This window comes from Panthera leo, chromosome D3 (assembly GCF_018350215.1).
Source record: "Panthera leo isolate Ple1 chromosome D3, P.leo_Ple1_pat1.1, whole genome shotgun sequence".
Lineage (NCBI taxonomy): Eukaryota > Metazoa > Chordata > Mammalia > Carnivora > Felidae > Panthera > Panthera leo.
In genome coordinates this window covers 35,002,484-35,029,837 of record NC_056690.1, presented here as the reverse complement: position 1 = coordinate 35,029,837, position 27,354 = coordinate 35,002,484, and the positions used below count along the sequence as shown (strand labels likewise).

Sequence of the window (27,354 nt, the reverse complement as noted above, 5' to 3'; positions counted from 1 at the left end):
TGTATGAATTCCCACTTATGGAAAGGCTTGCATTCTGGTCCAGTCAGCTTTCGGGAAGTGAGAAGAAAGGCCAAAGGCAAGTGACTGTAACATGGAGACTCAAGCCATACTGTCAGGGACAGCGCCGGCGTTAGGGAAGGGTTGCTGCGGACCTTCGCCATGGAACTGCTTTACCAGGATGTTTCTCTGCAACTGTGTTGCCATTGTCTCTGCTCAGCAAATCTGAAGACAGTGAGGTATTATGACCAGGGCTGGGTAATACTGGGTGGACCTCTTTTCCTGCTGCCCACATGAAAGACTACCCTTACTTTGGATACCAAACCAAGGACAGAGGCTGATATAACAATCTTCATGTTAAATAAGACGCGTATCTTGTCCACGGCTACTTTTTGAACCACGTAGTCCAGATTTGTGTGAATAACCCCCCACAAGCCTGCACTTGGCCAGGAAAGACCCTGCTGCGCTGGGGAATTTAATTGCCAATTGTCAGCTTGTGGGCCTGTTTTGACTCTAGAGATGTAGGATTTTTTTTCTCTGGAGGTATCGATTCAGAAGCCCCCACTGTAGGGGGCCATGTGGGTTCTAGGTTGCTTCAACATGGCTGCAGGAGGAACAAAACCAGATAAATGAAAGTGGGTGGTCTGCTGGGGGAATGAAAGGGTCACTGATCAAAATTAGCAAGTCAGGGGTGCCTGGGTGGCTCAGTCAGTTGACTGCCCGACTTCGGCTTAGGTCATGATCTCATGGTTCATGAGCTTGAGCTCCACATGGGCTCACTGCTGTCAGCAAGGAGCCTGCTTCAGATCCTCTGTTCTCCTCTCTCTCTGCCCCTCCCCTGCTTGTGCTCTCTCTCTCTCTCTCTTAAAAAAAAAAAAAAAAAAATTAGCAAGTCAGGAGAGAGGCTTGAGAGTTTGGGACAGGGGATGAAGTGTAAGAAATGTTGTTTCCAATATGAAATACCAATGCATTATTCAGATGGATATGTCCAAAAAGCTGACATGTATATAGTAGCAAGAAGTGAAGCTGTCTGAGTGGATGTGGTTCTCTGGGCTATGGATGGAGAAAAGAGGACAGTTTCCACAAGATTTCCTTAACTGTCTCAAGCCAGAGCCTCTTTTTATTTGCTGGTTAAGGAAAGTTGCAGAAGATCCGCCAGGAGCTACATATTTCTAGCTATACTTTTGAGGCTTGGGTGTCTGCCCAGGCATTTTCTATACTGAGCAAGGCAGCTTCCTCTCTGCAATGCATGTTTCCTTTTTCAGACAGGGACACATCTGTTTTGGAGGGAGGAAGAGATCATTGCTTCGGGAACCATTTTCAACTACATATAGAAAAATGAACTCAGGGCTGACAGTTAAGAAGTGCATGGGAGTACGTTGAAGCCCCGGCATGAAGAACTGCAGGAGCAGGTGGGTTGCAAAGTTAACTGTTCTGGGGCTTCATTTCTGCTGGGATCCTAGAGTGTCAGTTAACGACGGGACTGCAGGCCGATTTCGAAGTGTTCCCATATAAAGGAAGTCGGCTGGCAGCATCCACTTCGAGATGAGGAATGAAATCCTCAGGGACGCAGCCAGCCGTGGGGTCTCCCCACGGCGGACCCCGTCCTCCTTCCACCCCACGGGGCACTGCAGCCGGGCGAGGCTGGAGGGGCAGACGGCGGAGGGGCTGTGCAGAGCGGGGTCCGGCTGCTGAGCAGGTCTGACCGGGGAGGCACTCCGCCCAGGACTCCGCAGGTCCCGGGGGCGGCCCCCTGGTGGCTGACGCCGTCTGGGGGCGTTCCTGGGAGCTGGGGGCCGCCGAGGTTAGACCCGAAGTCCCGGGAGGAGCCGGCCGGCGGCCACGTGACCGACCGCGGCGGGGCCGGCGGCCCAGAAATAGCAGCGGCGGCGGTCCCGCCCGCGGGCTGCCGCGAGCGAAAGGCGGAGACTGGAGGACGCAGGCTGGGCGCGGGCGCGGCGCGGCCCCGGCCCCGGAGGATGCTGAGCCCCTGCCCGGTCCGGCCCCGAGCACATGATGGCGATACGGGAGCTCAAAGTGTGTCTTCTCGGGGTGAGTCCTGCGCCGCCCTCCGCCGGGGACACCCACGTCCGTGCGCCCCCCCCCCTCCCCCGGCCCCTGCGCCCCCAGTCCACTGCGCCCTCTTTTCCCAGCCCGGCGGGGGTCGGGTCCGAGTCTGCCCCGGAGCTTCGCGCTCGTTCACCGCGGCCGGCCGGTCGCCCGGGAGCCTCTGGGGTCCCGCCGTGCTCGGGCCAGGCCGGGCCGCGCCGCGCCGCGGGACCCTCCGCTGGGACACGCAGAGCGGCCGCCGCTCCTCGCCGCCGCCGCGGTCCCTCCGGCCTCCGAGGGCTTTCTCCTTCGCCTTTGATAATTTCCTTCCGGCGGAAACTTTAAGTTACTCAGCCAAGGCTCCAGATCCTTTTTGCGTCTCGGGGGCAATTGGTTTATTCACTTTTTGGGGGGAGCGGGAGGGGGAGGGGGAGGGCGGGGGGGGGCGGTTGGGAGAGAAAGCCCAGCCAGACGCGAGAAAATGCGAGGGGATGCCCCGGCTGGAAGGTGAAAAGTGCTGGAGAGCACTGAGCCCGAAAACTTCTGTGCAGGATGAGAAAGTTCTCCCCTATCACCGCTTCCCCTCCCCGAGTGGGTCTTTCTGAGGAGTCTGAGGAAATGTGGAAGAAGCCAGAAACAAAGACAGAAATACCCAAGCCCTTTGCTCTGGGCAGACCTGCCGGGTGACACAGGGCAGGCCCTGGAAGACCCGCGGCAGAGAGCTCAGATAACAGTCAGGGTCATTTCCTTTCGGGTGCCCACACCAAATTCCAGAATTTCTTCTTTTGAAAGAGGTGGTTTTAAGCCGTGTTTTCAGCAGCCTTCCGCATCGATGCCTGGGGTACTGCCCCTGGCAAGTCTGGTCTCCCAAGAAAACCATTTCCTACAAAAAGAACAGCAGAGGGGTAGACCCGTCGTTATTTAGAAGAAATGCTCACTGGTCTGTTGAGATGGGAGACGGATGTCCTGGATGTACGGGAAGCCTATACTGAGGAAATGGTCCCAGGTTAGGACTGAATTGTACCAGATCAGCCAGGTGTCTAGGCTCCATCTAGGCTCCTTTGGCACTTCTGGCTGGACAACGTTCTCGACTGTCTTCCATCACTGTCATTTACACCAGATTGTCCGGTTCGCCTAGGATTCCAGGGGACCTGGCAAAGGCCCTCCCTTCTCTGTCACCCTGGGCACAAACTACCCAGTGTTCCTGCCCTCCTGCCTTGCTCAGCCACAGCTGGGATCTGGAAAAGGATCCTGCCCCGGTCTTCCTCCGCTGACCTTTATTTGTGTTGCAGTGTGGGTTTTACCCTCTGCGGGGCTCTCCAACATGGTTTCGACATAAATTCCGGGAATCTCGTGTTTGCCTTGCGAGGGGTCATTCCAGCCTCATGTGTCCCAAGGAATCAAGAGCAACTTTGATGTGTATTGTGTGTGCCAGGATTGGCCTCGGGAGTAAATGAAGTAGGAGATGTTTTGGCTCCCCCCAAGTCCCCCCGCCCCACGCTTTCTCCTTTGTCATCTACTTAGGAGGCACAAGTGCTACTCATCACAGGAATTATTTTCACTGTTCAGGGATGAGTCTCCGTATCCTTCTACAAGGAAATGGATCACTGGCCGTGCAATTCTGGGCAAGTACTTCAGTCGCCTCATCTATAAAATGGACGTCATAACATCTTCCCTTTTAAGGCAGAGGACTATACCAGATGATCTGCTAAGATACAGGGTACCATGTCCTGCTAACCTGTGATTCCAGGGTGACAATTAGTAAGCCTGGTGTGTGAGAGAGCTGGAGGAAGTCCCTTTACTTCTTTTCTTTTATCTCTGTGAATGAAACATATCCTTTTAGTTGGCTTCCTGGAGACAGTGCCTCACCCTGGTTCTTTGCAGTGGCTCTGTTGGTAGAGTTTGGCTTGGGAGGACACAGCCCTGCCAGAGCAGAGTAAGAAGGTTTTTCTGGGCGGATGGAAGCTTTGAAGCATCATTCCCGTAGCACCATGTCAGCGGCCTTCTTTAATTAATTAATTAATTAATTTATATTTTTACATTTATTTTTGAGAGACAGAGACAGACAGAGCACAAGTGGGGGAGGGGCAGAGAGAGAGGGAGACCAGAATCGGAAGCAGGCTCCAGGCTGTCAGCACAGAGCCTGATGCGGGGCTCCAACCCACGAGAACTGTGAGATCATGACCTGAGCCCAAGTTGGACGCTTAACCGACTAAGCCACCCAGGCACCCCGGCGGCCTTCTTTTTTGTGAGAGTGGCTCTAGGTTTTAGTCTTGTTTAGGTCAGAGGGCCAGTGACATTATCCCCCACACTGAGTGAAATCTGTTAGGTCCTGTGGTTTGCCTGGGCCTGTCCTGGCTAAGATGTATGTGATAGGCTGTATTCTTAGCTGCTCATTCCTATAGGGGGGTTCTCTGGGTGAGATAGCATTTGGGTGAGTTCAAAGCCATTTTAACCACCTTGGGTTCACTCTCTTAATTTGAGAGAGAACCTTGCAGGTTGGTGACTAAAAGAAGGAATCAAGAACAAGTCCAAAAGTCCTCAAAATTTTAGCAGGAGCCTTGGGCTCTTTTGGGTTCTCTTTGTCGGGAGGTCTCTTTTCTAGAGGCAGTCTTACACATGGCTAGCACTCAGCTTCCTGTTTTTCAGCCACGACATCTTCCTGAAGTCTCAGTCGGACTGAGACTTTAGAAGCCGTGCCCTCTGTCATGTCACTTTCTTTTGTGCCCCCTTGAGAAGGTGATGGAGAATGCAGAGCTCCTAACTGAAGTCTGGCTGTCTCACTGGGGAGGCTGAGGGGCTAGTCTTTTTGTGCCCGGCCATCGGCCTTGAGTGTTCCGTGGCTATTTGAGGATGCACTTCCCATTTAAGGTACAAAGTGTGGGCAGTGCAGACTTTTATCCCTCTTAGCTGTGGTCTGCAGCCTCTTCGGGGTCAGAGTTTCCCAGCGGGAGGGTCATTCGCAACAGGTGGAATAAGCCAGATGACAGGTCTTCTCTGCCTGTACCTGTGCCTTTCACGACCATGAAGTTCAGCATGTCTGTCTTGCTTCTTTTGGTCAGTGCTCCCAAATGGAGTCAACAGCAGTCTGGGGAGCATTCCCTGAATGCTTTGTGCATTCAAACCAAGGACTCAAGAGCATTGGGTTTATTTAGGCTACCTGTTATAAATTCTTGGCTCTCGTTGCTGTCATGGGTGGCTTTTCTCGTGTTTATCCTAAGCCTTTGTGAATGCCCTTTCCTGGGATAAACCAGGGTGCCGTGGAAGCTAGCCACGCAGGACGGGGTGCTTGCCAGGGGCACATGGTGAAAAGGGGTCCTTATTAGACACCCAGGACCCGTGGGTCCCGTTCTTGTCAATAAAGTGCCAATCATCCCACTTTGTAATCTGAATTAGTATTATGAAACATGTAGCTTGAAAACAATGCCCTTAAAAAGAGCGAAGTATGTTAAAAAAAAAAAAAAAACTAACAAAAACAATATCGAAGCAGCAGCTGTTCCAACCCCAAAGGTGGAAAGCTTCCCAGTGTGCATTTTTAACACACATCACCACGTGGCAGAAAGCAAGGGGAGGGGGAGAGAGAGGGAGAGAAGGGAGAAGAGGAGGAGGAGGAGGGGGTGGAGAGGATCTTCCTTTTCTTCAATTATTTCCTCTGGGTGTGTATGCTTAAAAACTGCTTCCGGATGGAATCCCAAAGAGATTTATATTTGGGCTTTGGTTGTCTTGACGACAGTTTAGAGGTTTCTGCCACTTCCTCAACAGCTTGAGTGGCATGGTTAAAACACAGCTGAGGGTGTCCCTGCTTCTGGTAAGGAGCTTGGTGCTCATCTTTCTGCTAGGATCTGGGTGATGGTTCATCACAGAGCAAACACCTGGGATTGGTGTGGCGTCTGGGCAGCAGAGACCTCAGCTGTGTGCAGGGCCTTCCCGTGAGGGGACTGTGTGATTCCCAGAGGCTCTAGGACCCAAGGGTGGGACAGATAAGCAGATCAGTCAGAGCTGTGGACCCTCAAATGGGCTACTTTGAGTGATAGTGAGCACTCCGTCACCGAAAGCATTCATAAGACTAGGTGCATCTGGTTGGGTCTTCGTGGAAGGATGGAATGCGTAGGACGGGGAGGATTGGGCCAGGCACTCGTCCGAATTGCTTTCCAAGAGATTCTAACATAACTCATTTTCATTTTTTCCCAGAAACCCCATTTCTTGGGGTGTGGGGGGTTGGTGGGGGAGGATGTAGAGAGGCTAGAAATCTAATCTGTTTCTTACCAAACCTGATTCCTGTATTAAATTGAACCCTTTGTGGAAAGCGTGGTACTGGGTTGAAAATAAATATGAATGACATAGTGGGATGTCTTCTGGGAGCGCCCAACGTATGATAACACCGAGCACCCGCCAGGATCGATGTATTCTGCCAGGGTCTCTTTGTTCCTTTTTTCTTCAGGGTCAACAATGGCTACATCTCTCTCTCAGCTTTCTGAGCTCAGTGCTCCCTGGGATATGCGTCAGAGTCACTTGCAGGCACTTTCAAACTTCTTGTGGTCCCTCCCCATCCCTTGTGAGGCATGTGGCCCCCACCCTTTCCCCTGGCCCAGTGTCACTGTTCTCATGAATGTGTCTGTCGTATCCCTCGGGACTGCTCCAAGGCCATTGCCATTGGAAAATATAAAACTTTACTTTCTAAGATGTTAGGGCACAAAAAGATTTTGAGCTCGTGAGTTACAAAAGGTCTTCACATTTAATTGTGTCCAACAAGTTAGATTACTTTTAGGGCTTGCCTGTCTCTGCAGATACTACACTTTGATTTATCTTTATTTTTACAATTTCCAATACGTGCTTGAAAATGGAATAGGCATTCATTCGTTCAACCGCTCACCATCTATCCAGTGATTCTTTCATGCCAGGAGCTGCTGTGGGTGTCTGCAGGTAGGTAGGACAGCCATGAGCCTTGTCTTTGAAGCCCTCTACCTTTCCTGGGATGTGGACCCAAAAGCAGTGACCTAAATGACATCACTTGTATTCCTGTGACGGCACTTACCACAGAGCCAAGCACAGCAGAAGGAATAGAGTAAGATTATGATACATACTGACCGCCATCCATCTTATTAGACGTGAGGACAGGTGAGGGGTAGAAAGTTTTTGCACCACGTCTGTTTTGACTGCCTGCTGGGCTAACTCTGCTGGAGACAGAAGACAGGGAAGACGGGGTTCTGGTCCCTGCTGGTGATGGAGAGGTTCCTGGTCGGGCAGGGAAGACAGGCACGTGCACAGGAACTAACATTCGTGGCCATGGCGATGAGTGGGATCCTGTCACGTGGTACGGCGGGAGACAAGGAAGTTAAATTGAATACAGGGGGGCTGGGAAAGGAGGAATCAGGGAAGGTATCTTCAAGAAGGAAGGATTTGAAGAGTGCCTCAGAGAACACACAGGGCTTTGACAAGAATGGAAAGTGGGTGTGGACTTCAGGCCTTGGGGAGAGCAGGTGGGACTCTGGTTCTCATGGTATTTTCTGGAGGGCTGAGGTGACTGGAAAGTGAGGGAGGCAGGGAGCACAGCCCTTCCACTCCTGGGCTGACCACCGTTCTGTTGACCCCACTACCTCCCTAGAATGGGGTCTTTTATTTTTAACTCCCTCTTTCCCATCTTTTATTTTGAAACGTCTCACACTCACAAAACATTTGAAAGAGCAGAGCAACGAATGCCTGTAAGTCTCTCCCCTAGATTCAGTGGGAATAACATCTTGCCAATCTCTTGCTTTTTATCTCTTTCTCTCTCTAATGTATTTTTTCCCTGGACCCTCTGAAAGTAAATTGCAGACATTATGGCACTTGACTCCTATAAAATTATGTATCTTTTAGAAGAAAGGACGTTCTCCTTCACAACTGTAATGCCCAGAACTGAACACAGATATAATGGTATCGTGTATGTAGTTCATACTCAGAGTTTCCAGTTGTCCCCAAATGACCTTGATAGCTGTTTAAGAAATCCACGGAGACCATGTACTACATTTGCTTGTCATGTCCCTCATCTAAAACAGTTCCCCTCCTTTTTTTCTGCCACGAATCCAGGCCACTTATCTTGTAGAAAGTCCCAAGGTCTCAATTTTTCTAGTTGCCACCTCGTTGCTTCTTCTGGGTTATGCGTGTTGGTGAGCAGACAACATACTTGATGTTGAATGGTCTTATTTTTTTTTTTTTTTTTTAAATTTTTTTTTTCAACATTTTTTATTTATTTTTGGGACAGAGAGAGACAGAGCATGAACGGGGGAGGGGCAGAAAGAGAGGGAGACACAGAATCGGAAACAGGCTCCAGGCTCCGAGCCATCAGCCCAGAGCCTGACGCGGGGCTCGAACTCACGGACCGCGAGATCGTGACCTGGCTGAAGTCGGACGCTTAACCGACTGCGCCACCCAGGCGCCCCAAATGGTCTTATTTTTTATGTGCCCGTGTATATTACAGTTTTCTTTCCCAGTTACCTTTATGGCACTCATTCAACAAATTATCTCTTAGCTTCTACAAGTGCCAGGCAGTGGTATGTCTGAGCAAAACAAAGGGCTTTGACCTTATGGAGCTTACGTTTTAGCAGAAAGGTGGGAAGACAGATTCTCTGGCTGGTTAGAAGGCGGTAAGTGTTATATGGAAAAGCAGATGTGGCCCAGAGCTGGGGGAGGGGCACAGGAGCTCCAGGAGGGGAGGGGCAGGTCGGTAGGGTGGTGGACGCTCTGTCTCTGTCAGAGACCAGATGGGGCTCCTGCTTTACCTGGGGTTTGACTTCGGTTTTGTGACTTGAGTCGCATGGTGTGACCACTGAGCTGCTGAGAGTTGAGTAGGTCCTGAGGAACCAGAGTTGTCTCTCTTGATGTCTAACTCTTTGTCAGCTGAAATAAGGAAATGAAAAGAGGGTCTGAACATCGGGGTCACTGAATGGGTTTCTCACTGTGGAATCTTCTGTTTCGACGAATCTTTTTCTGATCTATTTCCTTGCTTCGAATACCTCAGACCTGCTCTGACTTCTCTGGAGGTCATGAACCTTCTGCTCGCTCAGGATTTAGCCCAGAAGGTAGCCTAGGCGGCTTTCAGTTCCCTGGGAGGCTCCTGGAAGAACTGGATTACCAGAATTTGAATGAGCCCTGTTGGAGAGCCAACAGAATACAGGGGAAATCGGTTCCCTCCTATTTTCTCTGCTTTGAACAGGGTAGCAGAGAGCTGGATCCCTTTTTATCAACAGTATCTGCTTTTCTAGAAGCAAAAGATACCTGCATTATCCAGTATCACTTCCTTTCTTCTCTCATGGAGTCAGTATTCTAACTGGGATCTGCAGATAGAATGCCTAGTCCTAAAAGGTGCCTCTATCAAAGATTTCCCTGAAAGGGAGGGAGAGAGAGGGAGAGCTGGTTCAGGGACAGAGAAAGAAAGACAAGAGTAGGGAAGGTGGGGGGAGATGGGCGGGGGAGAGAGACACCCACGCACACACCTGTGCATGAAGAGTATCACTTAGAACTTGCCCACTTGCCCTCTGATGGCAAAGGGCAAGTTTTGTTTTTTGTTTTTGTTTTTTTCTGGTCAGACTATTAGCCAGGGTATTTAGATTTATGGCAAGCTTAATTAAGAAAGTCTTTTTGGGGGGGTGCCTGGATGCCTCAGTCCGTTGAGCGCCCGGTTCTTGATTTCAGCTCAGGTCATGATCCCAGGGTCCTGGGATCAAGCCCTGCATTGGGCTCCATGCTGAGCATGGAGGCTGCCTGAGACTCTTTCCTCCTTTCCCCCCCTCTCTCTCCTGCTCGTGCTTTCTCTGTCTCTAATAATGATTTTTAAAAAGTCTTTTTTCTTTAAGAAAAAAAAAGCATAGCATCAATCCTACATATTTCATGGCCTTACCTCTCATTGCAGAAGCGAAAAATTTTCTAACCTTTTCCATAATAATCTTCTGAAGAGCTGTTTTCTTCATTATAAAGTAACACATGCTCATCTTAATTAAATTTTGAATCTAATTATGAGGTGGGACAGTGATTGATTAGTGAAGTGATAAATTTTCATTTGTGATCACAAAGATGAGGGATCCAGGATGACGCCTTGAGCTTCATTTCTTTATAATGACATATACTTGTACAAACTTGCCACAGTCTTGTTTCCTGTCATTAGCTGGAAATCCTGTGGGTATGAGGAAATCGTCCTACCTGCCCTCCTTCACCTCCTGTTCCCCATCTTGCAACTCCTGTTCTTTCCTTGTCTCTGGTGTTATGTTCAGATGACCACTTATAATTTTATGGTCGACATCAAGTTCACCGTCCTGCTCTGTGTTTTTCCGTTGTCTCTGTTCTTTCCTGCCCTGCAGGATCATTTTCTCCCATCGTTTTAATTTGTTTTCTTATTCTCCCACTTCTCATCAATGAATCATCAGACTGTCCTTCTTGAAAGAGGCATCTAGGGCTTAGCTCACAGAGGGAATGTTTCTAGCCTGCTCTTCACTTGCTCCCCCACTGCTGAGTGGGGAGTGTGTGCTGAGCCGATCCCGGTGACCTTCCCTTCTGCTGCCAGGGTAGACCAGAAAACCCGGCCAGCTTTACCCTTTGGAGAGTAATGCTGGCAAACAGGGATCTGTACAAAGTAAATGTGAGAAGTGAGATGATTCATTTTCAGAAATACCAAATAAAAGCTGTGCTGTCTAGTTAACAATAGGTTTAAAACCTATTGGAAATAGGTACGACTCCCCCCACCTCCGCCCAGTGGAGTCCCAAACCCTTAGATCCTTCACTTCCTGGTTCTTCTTCCCTTCTCCATTCCGTGGGCTTGTTTTTCATGTGTTTCGCAATGAGCATGCCCCAAAGAACTGAAGCCTGTGGCACCTCAAGGAATGTACAGTTGTTCCCATCAGACTGCTTTTTGCCTTACGTGGGCATAGGCGACTTCCGGGTAAGGCTGTAATGTCTGTAGTACTCAGCCAGTGAGGAATCAGGGGAGGGACTTGCACACTAGGAGGTAAATTGCCTGCTGTAACTGCCCCGAGTGTGCCTGTCCATCAGACACCCGCTCTTCCAAGAATGTTGATTAAAGCCTCCCTTCACTGTGCTCTGAGTCTCCACGACCCTCCTTTGTTTGGGGCAGTGGGCTTATTTTTCATAGTAAATGAGGGTTTAACTGAGAGCCGTGTGCCTTGAGAGATGAATGGAGCTTGCTGCATGGCTGGGAGGCTGTAGGCACATAGCACGGTTTCCCAGAGAGGAGGGGACGATGTCCTTGAGGTTTACGCTCCAGCAATGTACTTGGTGTGATAGGGCGCACATGGGAAACAACCCCAGGCGACCCTGCGGGATGTCACATGATGCTTCGTTGCCTGATGTTTCCAAGGAAGGGCCAAGGAGTTTGGGAGAGGCCAGGGAGGGCATGTGGGTGCCCGCTGCTGAGCCACGTTGGCCCAGCGCAGAGGAGGGAAGTGTTGGGGAGTGAGTGGGAGAGGCGATGCTTACGATACACATCCACTGACAGGAAAAGGTTCTAAAGAGACTCATTTGTCAAGTGGTTATCCCCGTGGGGCAGGGACTAATTTGCACTTATAAATAACTTCTTTCTCTTCATTGGTTTATTTAATGAGCACGCATTGCTTGTGTAATTAATTTAAAACCTATAAAAACTTCTTGCAAGGCCAAGGAGATGTTTGACGGGTAGAGATCCTTTTGGTTGTTACTGGAAATAACTGACAAATTGATAATAAAACCAGAAAGTAATGTGGGTCAGACTGTGAGAGGTCCTTGAAACGTGAAGGTTGTGCCTGTAAGCTGTGGCATGCCAGCTCTGTCATCAACAGGACAGACACTCGAGTGGCTTCTCAGGTCACGCTGTGCTCTTATCTGTGTGCGTCATTATTTGGCCTCATGGTGACCACTTCAGCCGCAACAACTCTGCCTTCCCCACCGTTCCCGAATCTAGGGTTTCTCAAGATGGGGTTTCGGAAAGTAGCGGGTCTGTCATTCTGTCCCGTGGGGTCTGTAGTTTTCTGTGCCCGTTCATTTCAATGCTGTTCTTTAAAAAAATAGATAAAAGTACATCGTGGATCTTCAGGGTGATCACCGTGTGACAAAACTGTGTCACAGCTTCGGTGCCCATAAAAGCTGGCTAATGAGATAAGAACGGAGGCAGAGTACAGAGATAATGCGTGAGGCCATGTGAAGACCAAGTGACCCTACAGCACAGGTGACAGATATTTTCCAGGCACTGTTCAAGGGCTTGGGCATACAGCAGGTAACAAATCAGACCCACGGTCCTGACCTTGTGGAGCGGACATCCAGCAGGAGTGGCTACTGCTTGTAAATACCTAGTACGGCAGATGGTGATAGGTGCTATGGAGAGAAGCCAGGTGGGCGCACTGGGAGTGTTGGTTGGGGGTGGCTGAGTAGGGGCTTGAGGAAGGCCCTTGAGTAAAGACACAGAGGCAGTATTCCTGAGCTGGCAGAGGGGACCCCCGGGCTGGGGTGGGAGGGGCACGCCTAGTGAGTTTGTGTGCCGGCGGGTGGCCCAGTGGGGCCGCAGCACAGTGATCACTGGGAAGGAAGCAGAAGCCGGTTTGGGGCCTGAGCCCATGATGTCTGGTGGGCAGGTTGGGAACTGTGGCATTTCCTGGGCCTCTGGTGGGCAGGGGGTGCTGTTGAAGGTCTTGGGCAGAGCAGTAACCAAGGTCTGACCTCCCTTTTATGTGGATGGTCGCAGCTGCTGCGTGGAGGGTGGTCCGCAGGCAGGGAACTGGCAGAAGACCAGATCGTGGTGATTTCTACCAGGGCATGGCAGCCTCAGCGGTGCACGGGGTCCCGCGTGGGCTGTTTGAAGGTAGAAGCGAACCCTTTGCTGACAGATTATGTGTGGAGTAGGAGAGAATTACGCCATCACAGCACGCTGACCTCAGGGTGCTCCCCAGCCCTGAGCTGTTTCCGTTAAACAGAGCAGCATTATCCATCGCAGGAGATGGATACTCATCTGCATGTTGTTGGCTTTGGAGTTTAATTTGTATTTAATTAATATGTTTACCTTTATTTTGTGGTTTCAGAATAGCATAAGCAGTTTGTGTGTACGTTTATTATTTGCATGTATTTACTCCGTCGTTAATGTTTACCTTAGGATCCATGGGATTGCTTTTCCCCTTAAAAAAGCCTATGGAGTCTTCAAAGGGCCTGAGAAAAACTACTCTGACCGCTGAGGTTGGCTGTGGGCTAATGGAAGCTGTTGTCCTTCATGAAGTATGTTGGCAGGACTGTGGAAAAGGAGGCTGTATTTCCAGAAATCAGGGTCCCTGGGCATGCCTGTTGCGATGTGGAGGTGTGTGTGTTGAGCTGTGCCCAGTGCTGGCCTAGGGTACTATTCCTAGGGGAGTAAGGCCTCAACTGTCTTGTTCCTTTTTTTGATGTGACGCAGGCCACGGACAGCCTTGATAATCCTAGACCTTCCCAGGGATACCTGGATTCTGTTGAAGCCTCAGAGGGTATGTGGCTAAATAAAGCAAAGAATGCATTAGGCTTTTTAAAGAACGTTCTTCTCATAAAAGCATTATTTATATAGACATGGGAGTCATGAACTCAGTCATTTAAAGATCTTCCCAAAAAAAATAGGGGTGCCTGGGTGGCTCAGTCAGTTCAGCGACCGGCCTCAGCTCGTTCAGCGACCGGCCTCAGCTCGGGTCATGATCTCACGGTTCATGGGTTCGAGTCCTGCATCGGGCTCTGTGCTGACAGCTCAGAGCCTGGAGCCTGCTTCCGATTCTGTGTCTCCCTCTCTCTGCACCTCCCCTGCCTGTGCTCTGTCTCTCTCCGACTCTCAAAAACTAAATGAATGTTAATAAAAAAATTAAAGATAAGATAAAATAAAATAAAGACCTTCCAGAATAATTCGGTTTAAAAGGAACTAGTAATAAATACAGTCTATACGTTTTCAGAAGAAAGATACTTATTTAAAAAGATGAATTGTATTATTTGTAGATTGCCACCTCATGACTTAATCTTAGTAATGTAACCTAATGTGCAATAAAAATAGACATATTTTTAAAATATGGTTGCTAACCTTTTGATTGTATGATTTACTGATTTGAGTATGTTGCTGCTGGTAATGTGAATTGCGTTATTGGACATTTCACTTCCGTCAGCCCTGCACTTGTGGCTTGTGAATCACCACTGTTGTGTCACAGCTAACCACATGTGCACATCCTCGTCCTCGCTTTTGAGCAGGGTAGCTACACTCTGCCTGCGTCTTCGTACGTGCTTGGCTTCCTCCTTACAGGCACTACAAGAATTTATAATTGCCCCTGCTCTAATCCCTGCAGGGTCAGTAATAGTTGAGCAAGATTGGTACACAGTCCTGGAGCTGAAACCAAAACACAGTCCATTCGTTCCCAATCAAGAAAGTACTTCAGAATGCCTTCGATTAAGAAGGATGTTGCTATACGGTTGAGCCTGAGTCTGGTGTATGAGTATCTCCGTAATCCCAACAGCTGCCACGTACTGAGCGTAACTCATGTGCCACACACCATCTGAGTGTCTCAGTTATCCGTTGCCGTATAACAAACTACCCCACACTTTGTAGCTTAAAAGAACAGTGCGTTATTTTTTCACAGTTCTGTGGTTTGACTGGGCTCAGAGGGCAGCTCTTGCCTGGGGTTTCCTTGCTGTTTCAGTCGGATGCTGGCCGGGGCTGGAGCCATCTGCTGGGTCAGTCACGTGTCTGGTGCCTGGGCTGGGATGGCTGGGCTAGCTGGGGCTAACTAAGTGTCTCCTTCCATGTGGCCTCTCCATGCAGTTACCTTGGGCTTCTTCATAACCTAGAGTCTCAGGGTAGGCAGCCGTGTCACATGGGGGCTGGCTGTGTCCAGAGGGAGTGTTCATGAGCTTTGGGCAGAAGCTTCTTGTGACCTAGCCTCACCGATCCCAGAATGTCATTTCTGCCATATGTAATTGATGGAGCAAGTCACTAAGGCCTGCCTAGAAGCAAAGGGAGGAGATTTGCACTCTACCTCTTAATGGGAGTAATGGCAAGAATCTGTGGCCATCTTTAGTCTCCCCCACTGAGTAAGTGCTCTATATACATTATGGTATTTTGGGACTTGTAAGGGTGAGTTGCATTACTATCCCCACCTTGCTGATGAGGAGACGAAAGCTCAGGGGTTAGTAACATGAACAAACACTCTCTGCTAATAAGTGAGGCTCCATGGATTAGAACTAGCTTTGTGTGACCCCAGAACTCGGTGCGCTTAACTACTTTGCTGTGCCACAAACCTTAGCTGTTATTAGTCACAAATTACTTCTTTACAGCAGAGCACCACTGGTTCGATAGAATGGAATTATTAGAAAATACAAGGTGTTTTGGGGGCGCCTGGGTGGCCCAGTCTGTTAAGCAACCGACTCTTGATCTCAGCTCAGGTCATGATCTCATGACTCATGGGACTGAGCCCTGCGTCCAGTTCTGTCCTGACAGTGTGGAGCCTACTTGGATTCTCTCTTTCTCCCTCTCTCTCTCTCTCTGCCCCTTCTCCACTTGTGCATGCTCTCTCTCTTCTCTCTCAAAATAAATAAACTTTAGAAAATATCTTTTAAAAGTATTGTGTTTAAACACTAATAATAATTGAACCAGGTTTGAAGTACTTCCGTGGAAGAAAAGGAGGCAGACCGCCATGTCAAGGTCCTGGCCAGGTGTTTTGGGAGGACTGATTCTCACTTCCGGGAATGTATTAACACGAAAAGGCGAAGTGCAGTGTCAGGATCTTGATGACGGCAGGGAGGTCCTAATGCGTCCCCAGCAGCTCTAACGCACAGCGACATCGACAGCACCGCAACAGCACCTGGTGTGGTTGTAGTGTGTGGTCTGCGAATGCAGTATGCCTCCTGTCCCTGATTTGCAGGTGTGAGAGACTGAGGCGTAGGGTGTTGAATGCTTTGCTCAGGGTCCAGAGGCTGGCTGTGTGTGGGGAGCAGCCCTGAGCCCAGGCTTTCTGACCTTTTCTGCGTTTCCCAGCTCACCTGTCCAGGAAGCAGCGTTTTACTTTGCTCCTTTTATTCCTTTAACTCTCCCTTTGGATGCATAGTAAGCGCTCTGTCAGGAATGTCAGTTTGCAGAGATCAGTCGATCAGGAAGGCCAACCTGCTAGATTGGTGGGGCCTGTTAGATGTTAGAAGTTTCTAGGTCTGCCAGTACAACTGTCATCACAGCTGTGCCGGCCTCCTGCCAGGCGGCACTGCTGAGCGTGCATAAGCCTCTGGGTAGGCAGACGGGAGTACCTTCCCTGGCTTTGCCACTTAACTAACTCGATGATGGTAGCAAATCACGTAACTTCCGGGGCTCAGTTTCCTCCGCTGGAAAATGCTGACGCCTTGCATACGTAACCCTTCTGACAGGGAATCAGTCCCGCCTGGCATATCAGATTCAGAAAATTCTTTTACCTCTTCCACAGTGAACCATTTGACATCCTGATAACCTCAAGGCTTAGGGGAGTTTAAATTGTTTCCGTGAGAGGATTCCAATTTGGAAGTTTTCTTTAATCTTCTCTGTTACGCGATCTGCAAGGCATAAGTGCTGAGTAATAGCTTTTGACTTAGTATATGATATTGTAGAAAAATATTGCATTATTTTTACTAACTTGACCAAGTTTATAATATACTCTTTAAATTTTTATATCGAAGTATAATATTCATACAAAAAAGGTGCACAGATCTTCCATGTGGTGAACGAATGGATTCTCACAAATTGAATAGACCCATACAGACACGCAGATCCAGAAACAGAGTGTGGGCCAGTCCTCCAGAACCCCATCCTGTTCCTCCTTCCTGGCATTAGCCGTCAAAGAGACAAGAAAGAAGAAAAGAAAAAAGAAAAGCAAAAAAGAAAGAAAGAAAACTAACCTGTTCGCCTGACTTCTAACACCATGATGTTACAGTTGGCTCGAGAACGATGTGGAGGTTAGGGGTGCCGACCCCCTGCAGTCAAAAATTTGTGCATAATTTTTGACTCTCTCGAAACTGAATTACCAATAGCCCACTGTTGACCAAAAGCCTTACCAAGAACATAGTCGATGAACACATTCTGTGTGTATTATATACTGAATTGTTACAATAATAGTACTAAAGTTTCTCTAGCTTTAGACAAAAGAAAATGTTATTAAGAAAATTATAAAGAAGAGAAAATGCATTTACAGTACTGTAGTGTATTTACTGAAGAGAATCTGTGTGTGAATGGACCTGCACAGTTCAAACCTGTATTGTTCAAAGGTCAACTGTATTTTTGCTTGTTTTTATCATAACATACTAACTGAATGATCTGCATTATTTTAAAGTAATTATCCTAAAGTGGTATTTAATAAAACTTCCTATGCTCCTAGGACAGGGGTCTCCCAGTTGGTGGGCAGGGACTGCCATCGGGTCACAGGGGTGCAGGGACTCGGAGGCTGGCCTTGGCAGGTGGGGCTGGGCAGGCTGCAGCCACCTGTGCCCATTTGTCCAATGCTAGACAACTAATATCATCTTCTGGGTTTGCTGGGATATGAAAGAGGTTGGAAGCCTATTTAAAAAAAATTTTTTTTAATGTTTATTCATTTTTGAGGGAGAGAGTGAGCGAGGATGAGGCAGAGAGGGAGACACAGAATCCGAAGCAGGCTCCAGACTCTGAGCTGTCAGCACAGAGCCCAACTCGAGGCTTGAACTCACGAACTGCGAGATGATGACCTGGGCCGAAGTCAGACGCTTAACGGATTGAGCCACCCAGGCGCCCCCACGGAGGCCCATTTTAATCAATTAATTAAATAGGAAGCATTGTTAGTTGTAGATAAATAAGGTGCTCAAGGGTGTTTGAAAGCAGTTCTGGCAAATTTTCAAAATATCGTTCCTGTTTTTAATGAAGAAAACCTTCCTATGAAGAAAACTTTTTTAAGACCCTTCTTCGTTAAAGTTCTTTTTAATGACTAACCTTAATACATACTTGTAAAGAATAAAAATGGTACAGAAAGATACAAAAGGAAAAGTGAAAAGACTACATTTCTCCGGAAATGTCTTATGTTTCTTATGTAGTTTTCTAGATATGGTCTATGCATATGCAAATGTTATTTTCCTGCCTTTTTCACCTAGAGATAAACGTTGACCATCTTTTCTGTCGGTATGTATTGATCTACCTCATTTATTTTAAGGGTTACATAGAATTCTCTCCAACAGTATATCATGATTTACTTAATTCATGCCCTAATGACAGATGTTTGGATAGTTTCATTTTGGTTTTTACAAATATTTTGCAGTAAAGTCTTTGTATCAAAATTTTAATATACATGTGTGAAATGTATTTGTAGGATAATTACCTGAAATGGAATGTTGAGTCAGAGATATATGAAGTTTATAGCTTTAAAAAGATACTGTAAAAGTAACCTCCAAAATATTGTACCAATTTACATTCCCTTTAGTGTTTAGAATATGACTTTTCACACCTTTTTAACACTGAATATCATCAAGGTTTTTTTTATCTTTGCTAATATTATAAGTTAAAAATAATAACCTGTTCTGATTTCTACTTAATAATGCATATCTTTTCATAAGTTTATTGACTGGTTTTTTTTCCTATTCACATCATTTACCCATTTTTATTTGGATTGTTTTTCTTATTGATTTGTGATAACTCTTTGCAAATTAAGAAACCAAACCTGGGGCTCCTGGGTGGCTCAGTCGGTTGGGCTTTTACTCTATCATGATCTCAAGGCTTGTGAGTTCGGGGCTCTGTGCTGACAGCTCAGAGCCTGGAGCCTGCTTCAGATTGTTTCCCCTCTCTCTCTGCCCCTCCCGCACTCATGCGCACGCTTTTTCTCCCTCTCTCTCTAGAATAAATAAGCATTAAAAAATTTTTTTTTAATTAAAAAAAAAAGAAACCAAACCCTTTGACATTTGTATTACACTTATTTTCCTCAGTTTGTTGGTTTATATTTTACTTTGTTTACTGTATTTTGTTTTATTTTTAGTTTTTTTAATGTTTATTTATTTTTGCGAGACAGAGAGAGACAGAGCATGAGTTGGGGGGGTGGGCAGAGAGAGAGGGAGACACAGAATCCAAAGCAGGCCCCAGGCTCGGAGCCCGATAAGGGGCTTGAACTCACCAACTGTGAGACCATGACCTGAGCTGAAGTCGGACTCTTAACTGACTGAGCCACCCAGGCGCCCCTGTTTACTGTATTTTAAAAACCATACCAGAGGGGCGCCTGGGTGGCGCAGTCGGTTAAGCGTCCGACTTCAGCCAGGTCACGATCTCGCGGTCCGTGAGTTCGAGCCCCACGTCAGGCTCTGGGCTGAGGGCTTGGAGCCTGTAGCCTGTTTCCGATTCAGTGTCTCCCTCTCTTTCTGCCCCTCCCCCGTTCATGCTCTGTCTCTCTCTGTCCCAAGAATAAAAAAAAAAAAAAAAAAAAAAAAAAAAAATTAAAAAAATAAATAAATAAATAAAAACCATACCAGATATTTAAAAATATTTAGTCAAATATGTTAGGCTTTTCCTTTGTGGTTTTGGTATTTTATGTCTTCCTTAGAAAGTCCTTCCACACTCTCATATTATAAAATTTGTTACCTATATTTTTATTTTGTTCTGCTTCTTTAATAGTGCGTTTTTGCTTTAATTAAAAAATTTTTGATCAAACGGAATTTATTTTGGCACAAAGAGACAGGTTGAGATTTAAGTTTTTTTTTTAATTTCAAGTGTCTGAGTTTATTGAGTAATTCATCTTTATTTACTGATCTAATATGCTATTTGTGTCGTAAATGAAACCGCCATGTGTAAATGCGTCTATTTCTGCATTCTGTATTGTTCTATTAAAAAATCCATTGATTTTTGAATCAATCATATTCAGGCAAACTTACAAATTGTGTAAAGGAATCAGTTCGTGGTCCTGAACAGCATAGGGCGGCTTAAACACCCAGGGCTGCAAACGGGAACTCTTTAATTGATTTGCTCATTCAACAAATATTTATGGAGCCACTCTTAACACTATTAGCTACTATTAACATGCAAGAGTTTTGCTAGGTGCTGAGTGGATGGTGAGTTTTGATTATCTATGACAATGCTCATCTCATTGAGAATAATAACCTGGAACACTGCATATACTGAATTAATTTGGTGGTTACTGGAAGACACTTCAATGAGTGAAAATTTTAGGGTAGCTAAATGGAAAGAGTGGTGTTGGGAGCGGAGTCTTAGCTGGGGTGGGACCTGGCTCTGAAGTGTGGTGGCTCGAGTGTTTGGATCGGTGGTAGAAAAATAGGCAAGTGGAGTGATGATGTGCACTTTCCACCATCTACAGCACTTGGGTATTTTCCATGCTGTAAATCTTTATTTTTTTCCACTTCAGTGTGAGCAGGATCGCTTCCATTGGAGCTAGTCCAGAAATTGCTGTGTCAGTGGGAATTGTGAGTCTAAGAGTTAGGGATAAATTGAGCTTCACGTGTCACACGGTCCATTTAAGACGGTACAAGATCCTAGCTTCTTTATGTCCCCCAGATAGTGAGCAGTGCTGCGGTCATCTTGGCACCAGGTTTCCGAGGCTTGTCGGACTTGTGTACGGACTGTAGGGCGCGTGCTCTGGTGAATGAAACGATGGCCCCACACTCCATCGGGTCCCACACTGCTTGTTGCCAGTCACACCAGGGATAGGCTGCTTCCAGGAAGATGGCACTTTCTGTGCCCGGAGCTGCCCCACTCTTCAGTATCAATAGCCATTCTAGAGGCACCCCTTTATTCTGATTACTTCGTTAGCCTAGAATTCTGACTCCCACTCTCTGCCTGGAGTTCCAACTGAACCCCAAGTCCCATCCCATCTTCCTGGGCTGTCATTACCTCCAGGAGTCAGCCCAAAGTGGGTGCGGCCAGAACTCCTGGGACCGTGCACCCTGGTGGGCCTCCCAACTCCCTGCCTCTGTTTGCTGCTCAATTGGTCAGATCCATGTGCCTTCTGGCACCTTCCACAGCTGGCCTCTCCATTAGTCTTTAGACTCTGGCCCACCCTCCCTCCTAGACTGAGAGAGCCTCAGAACACAGTCTCCTGGTGTTCCGCTAAGTAACTAGGCCTCTGAGGTTGGAGGTGGTAGCAATCAGAAAGAAGCAACTAGAGAAGCATTTTTTTTTTTTTTTTAGGAGTGGGGGTGGGGAAGAGTGGCTGGTAAAGTGAAGGTATTATTTTTAAAAATATATGAATTACTGGGGCACCCGGGTGGCTCAGTCAGTTGGGCATCTGACAGCTCAGAGCCTGGAGCCTGCTTCAGATTCTGTCTCCCTCGCTCTCTGCCCCTCCCCCACTCATGCTCTGTCTCTCTCTCTCTCTCTCTCTCTCTCTCTCAAAAATAAACATTAAGAAAAATTTAAAAATATATAAATTACTTAAAAACAAATTTCTGTTTCTTATACTTATGCACACACAAAAAATAGGTGGATGTTGCTGATATGTGTCTAATTCTCCCTAACTGAGAAGAGAGGAGTACATAAAAATGAAGAGGGGAAGGAATGTGTTCTGTTTTATAGGAGAGGATTGCTATGTAGCAGGGTACCTGCACCTGTTAATGGGACTGAAGGAGGGGAGGAAGGGGGGAGAGATAAGACAAGGTGAAGACCTCGGGCCTCTCAAACCCATTGTAGAAAGTAAATACAGCTGACCCTTGAACAACACGGGTTTAGACTGCACGCATTCACTTATGTGTGGATTTTTTTTCAGTAAATACAGTACAGTACTGTAGCTGTATTTTCCGTATGTTTTCTTAACATTTTCTTTTCTCTTTTACTGTATTGTAAAAATACAGCATGTCATACACAGAACATACAAAATGTGGGTTAATCCATGCTGTATGTTATCAGTAAGGCTTCTAGTCAATAGCAAGCTGTTAGTTAAGATTTGGGGGGAGTCAGAAGTTGTGTGCAGGGGCTTGGCATTGTTCAAGGGTCAGCTGTAATCGTATCTATCAAACTGCCCATGCTGGGCACTGGGCATACTCTGCTGGTTCATCTTACCCCAAACGAGTAAGGTGCAACTCTTATCATCGTGGTCGTGCAGTTGAAATGGAAGCCCGTAGACGTTAAAAACTTGCTTAGGGCCCTGTGGTCAGTTAACGGCAGGACTGATGTTTACCTCCAGGCCCGGGGACTCCAATGACTGCTGTTAAGCCACCATGCCGACCGCCTCCTGTAAAGGGGCAGGATGAGGTGACCCATCTCCTCAGGGAGTGTGGTCAGGGTTTTGTACGTAAGTTGTGTGTAAGCTCAGGAGAAGCCTCAAAAATGGTAACGACCAGGGTTGATTCCCTGCCAGGTTTGGTTATTGGCGTACTCGTCCTCAGTGAGGGAGGGGGAAGCCCGTATGCCTGTCGTGTCTGCTCCCAAGGCTAACGTACCATGCAGGATGGAGACTATCTGGATGAAGGTGACTTCAGTGGTGACATTTGAAGAATGGCTGAAGGGATTTTGAAGAAGACCTTGGAATTCTTTGTTACGGGAGATGTTGAAACAGAGCTGGGTGACCACGCTGGGGGAGCGTGGGCACGCCCACTAGCTATTTTCTTAAGCTCAGGGTAGCATTTTGCACAGGCAGATTTCTGGTCACTCGTGGAAGGAGAAGGAAGACCATGGTTCTGGGCTGGGAGATGTCTGCCGGGAACCTTCTAGTAGCGGCCCTGGCCCTCATGCAGCCTTTGGGTGTTAACAGGAAGTCGTTGCTCTGCCTTTCCCATGCTGGCCTCCTAGAGGGATTAAGACGCTGGGTTTTGAAATGAGACGTTGAGGGTCTTTTGCAACATTCTTTTTAAAACTTGTTCAAGTTTGTTGAGAAGAATAGTCCAAAATAGCCGGATCTTTTATGAGAGCCAATTTCAGTGTAAGTGTGTGAGAGTGGAAAGACTTATCAGTAAGGGTCTGACCTAAACACTCTTTTACGGCGATTCCTCAGGCTCGCGCCTGCTGCGGTTACGGATTGGCGTCGGGGTCTCTTCTTTCGGCTCTGGCTACTCAAGATCTACCGAGTTAGTACCGTTATTTTTTGCCGTGGAACTCTCTTCTGTGAAATGGTGGGGAAATGGAGTCACTGTGAGCTCAGACGTGTATTACTTCGCTCTAAGGTGGAACCCACCACTTTCCCATTCAATTTCCCATTCACACATGAAATTCCTGCACGTGAATGGTGACATCTCACACATAGGACACGTGCTCACTGCTGTCTGCACTGAGAGGCCTTATCTTAGCTGCAATGTTCATGCTTTGGTCGCCTGTAATCCTCAAATAGCATGGGATGGAAGACTTGGTTGGATCAGTTTCCAGATCACACGTAGAGAATGCTTCTCAGCCTGAAAGGTGTCCAAGCAAAGAGCTGCTTCTCCCCCAACCCCCAGTGTTTTTTTTTGTTGTTGTTTTTTGGGTTTTTTGGTTTTTTTTTTGTTTTTGTTTTTTTTTTTTGAGAGAGAGAGGGTGCAAGTAGGCAAGGGGCAGAGAGAGAGAGAGAGAGAAAGAGAAGCAGGGCTCATGCTCACCCCATATGTGACTGGAACTCACAAGCTGTGTGTGAGATCATGACCAGAGCTGAAGTCGGATGCTCAACCCACTGAGCCACCCAGGTGTCCTGCTGCTTGTCCCTTTGAACTAAACTGAGTGTTTTCTGGAGGTGAGTGCCGGACCAGGTCTGAGTTTTACAAACCACAAAATTAGACGAAAGGAATGTGCTAGACGTTGGCCTTTTACTTTAGGAAATTCCTTTTAGTGTTGAGGGAAGCAGATCCTGCCTTCTGAATAGAGGCTAGGGAGGCCAGATACCTCTTCGGCAGCTCAGTTATGGGCACGACCAGTTGGAGGCACGTGTCCTGGAATCTGCCCGGGAACCAGGCGCAGAGGAGCTGGGATGGAGGAGGATGCATTGTCTGGGAATGGCAGTGACCCTTGCAGGCAGGCCATGGGGAACTGTGTCTGGCAGACTTAACCTTGCCGGGCTGACATCGTGGTGTGGTTTTGGCTGGCACCAAAAGCGGTTTCTCCAGCTGCGCTCTCCACTTTCCTGAAAACCCCGTGAGTTAACCAGAGTCACAGCCCTAACCCCACCCCATGTTCGTGTCCTTCGCATGTGGAGGGTTCAATGAACCATACTCCGCCGTTCATGCCGTAGTTATTAGCCTAGGTCCCCGTACAGCCTTTATTATTTTTTTTTTAGCTCTAATTAATTTGTTATTTCTTCACTCCAGTCCCTCTACCCGGCTCTGACCAGCCCAGTGTGTTCATTGTGTCTTTTTGTTTCTGTGCCAGTATTTTTGGGGTGAATTTCCTCCCTGCTTAAAGACACCACTTCAGCCTCCAACCCTAACTTCGGAGGGTGGTGAGGTTGTGGGGCCGGGTGGGAAGTGTGAGCACGGGCTTAAAGAAGTGTAACCAGCAACCCAGGTCGGCAGCTGTGCGAGTGTGGAGGGATAAGTCAAATTCAGCGACTGTCCTGAGCGGGGCTAGGAAAGGAGAGGTGGGGCGGGGATGGAGAGAGGGTAAGAGTTACCCAGGAGGTCCAGAGAATCATCCCCATGGAAGAAGCATTTGTGCATGTCCTGACCACATGGCCCTTCAGCCTGCTTTTGGCCTCTAGTCAGCCCCCAGTGTCCCGACCAGCCCACGTAGGGATAAGGGCCTGGCAAGGTAAGACGTACACGGCTCAGGGCCTAGAGGCTGCACGGCCTCTGAAGAGCTGGTTTCAGTGACTGATGCAGAAGAAACAGTGAACACAGCCAGGGGATGACAGAGTCTTAAGTCAGAAGGGGCGCTGGGAGGCAGTCCTTGGCTTTGGCCATGAAAGCTTCCAGGGGTGGCCACCATTTGCTCTAGGACCAAACCACCATGACCATGGGCCTCGTTGCAGGGAAGGACTCACCAAGTGATCACAAGCCTGTCTCTTTTGCCTCAGCAGCGTGTGCCAGATGTGTTGTGTGTGATTTTATTCTCCCAAAATCGATGTCTTCTTTTAAAAAAGAGTGTTTTTTGTCTCATTCTTTTTTTTAATTAAAAAAAATTTTTTTTAATGTTTATTATTTTTGAGAGAGAGAGAGAGACAGAGAGCAAGCAGGGAAGGGGCAGAGAGAGAGAGAGGGAGGTACAGAATCCGAAGCAGGCTCCAGGCTCTGAGCTGTCAGCACAGAGCCCGATGCGGGGCTGGAACTCACGGACCGCGAGATCATGACCTGAGCTGTAGCTGGCCTCCCAACCGACTGAGCCACCCAGGCATCCCTTTTTGTCTCATTCTTGACCCTCTTGATGTAGAAAGTAATATCTTCATTGTCATTATTAAAACATTTAATTTTTATTCTAGTATCTAGATGTTCAACCTAGAACTTATGCTCTAGAAGCATGCCATCCACTGCTGTTACTGATCGTTTAACACGGGTCCTTTCTCCCGGGGGGATGGTACAGGACCAGAGCTGGCCCAGGGCGTCCTTGTAGGTGGCCCTCAGTGACACTGGAGGCTGTGTGGAGGGGCCTTCTTGGGCATCCTACTCTTCTGCTTTCCTCCTGTTCATCTGCTGGCCAGTAGAGCTGACATTTCCCCCTGTTCGTGAGCTCGTATTTATTTATAAATTCCTTGATGGCTCAAAACGTCAGAAGAGTGGCATTCGTCCTGGGAATTTTTTTTGTAAATATTTGTAGTTTGTGTTAAAATGATAGCACGTATCCAAAGCCAATTCGGTAGATGTTTGTTAATAATCAGATTTGCCAAAGGCAAGGGGAGTCCCAAGTGGGTTATGCTTTCAGTTTCTAAAAAGCCTTCAGACCATGGTGATAATTAATTTGCTTTCAAACTGTGTATAATCTGTGTTAGAACACAATAATTTATTTTGAAAGCACAGCACTCTTTTTTTGTGTGTGAATTTCCAAGTTTTAGCCTTGTGCTAGGAAGGCTTTGGTGGCAGTGTTTTGAATTATTGTTGGATGAGATGGGGCAAGGGCTCATTATTTTTGTTTTTAAATCTGTGCTATCTCTGGCTTGCTCTTTCAAATATCTGTCGAAATTTACTACCTTATTTGCCTTTTAAATGTTTTCTGTGCCAGTTGTAAGAACGGATCAATGGATTTATGTGTCTAACAGAGGTTCTGTTAATTGGTTTTGAATGGTGTGCCAAGGTGACACCCTCGGTTTTATGACTTTCCGTAGATGATGGATTCTGCTACTGTGACAAGGTCAAGCACGTAAAAATCCCAATCAAATGCCATAGAAAGCACAGTTCCGTATGTCAGCTTAATTCCGTAGTAGTTTTTATGGCAGCATAGCTGCTGAGTCCTGTTTCAATTGGAGACTGGCCTCGCTCGGTCATGCTTCTGCAGTAGGTGATAACACCTAATGCAACAGAATTCCTTATATAATAATATACTACGAATACATAGCACATATAATGTAAGTAGGTTTTGTATGCAATATAGATATAAAAGTATATTTTTTTAGGTTGTAGGAAAGGCTGAGTGGCTGGTAGGGCAGAGTGTCTGTAACCCCATATATGGAGGACGCTCTGCTTTCCTTCTGTGAAACAACTTGTTTTCTGTATACTGCTTGGTGTTGGGTGGATAAATAATGCTGTTAATTACGTGTTCCTTCCACGTAATGAGCAGACATATGTCATTCTCTACTGTAGCTCTTCACCAAAAATGTAATGGCCAACGTGCATTGCTTGTGTTTATTATTCCAGTCATGGGATAGTAGCAGGTGTCACAGCAAATCAATCTCGGATTGGTAATAGGTGATCACGAAGGCAGAAAATGGCAGGCTAGAACAAATGGACCCATACCTATTATATAATCTCAAGTAATGACGGTCGGTTCTGCTCGGAGGGGCTGAAATACCACATTGCACAAGGCATCCAGGCCGGGGTCTCTAAATAGGTCAGAGGGTTCCAACAGCTACCCCACCCCCTTCTGCTTCCTTTAAAAGCTCTTATTACTGAATGGTCATAAAAAGAGTCTTGTCTGTCCGAATGCTTAACCAACAAGACAGGATTACCAACAACTTGGTCCTGGCAGTTTGCCAGCATTTCAATGATGCTTGCTGCCATGGCAACCTCCCTGGGCCTTCCTCGTGTGCAATAGATGCGGCTGCTGAGGAAGTGTGGCCCGGCAGGGCAGTGAGCAAGGCCCTGGTTCGAACGATGTCATGCCTGCCTGGGGAAACCGTGGTGGCCACCTGCCCGGTAGCTAACTATGGGTGGGTGGCATTTTCCAAATAAGGACATTGGGAAGAATATGGGTTTAAAGAATTGGATTGTGATACTGGTATAGTGTCATAGTATACAATGCAACCTCATAAATTCGGATTTGGAATTTGTGAG

General features: G+C 47.4%; 1 protein-coding gene across 1 annotated transcript in view; it reads left to right on the top strand.

The window, feature by feature from the left end:
- Positions 1–1,871: 1,871 nt before the first annotated feature.
- Positions 1,872–27,354, top strand: part of RAB31 (RAB31, member RAS oncogene family) — a 130,178-nt gene continuing 104,695 nt past the window's right edge. Inside the window, exon 1 of the mRNA XM_042910638.1 lies at positions 1,872–2,049. Within this exon, the coding sequence (XP_042766572.1) occupies positions 2,011–2,049 (39 nt within the window). The 5' untranslated portion in view covers positions 1,872–2,010. The remainder of the gene's footprint in view (positions 2,050–27,354) is intronic.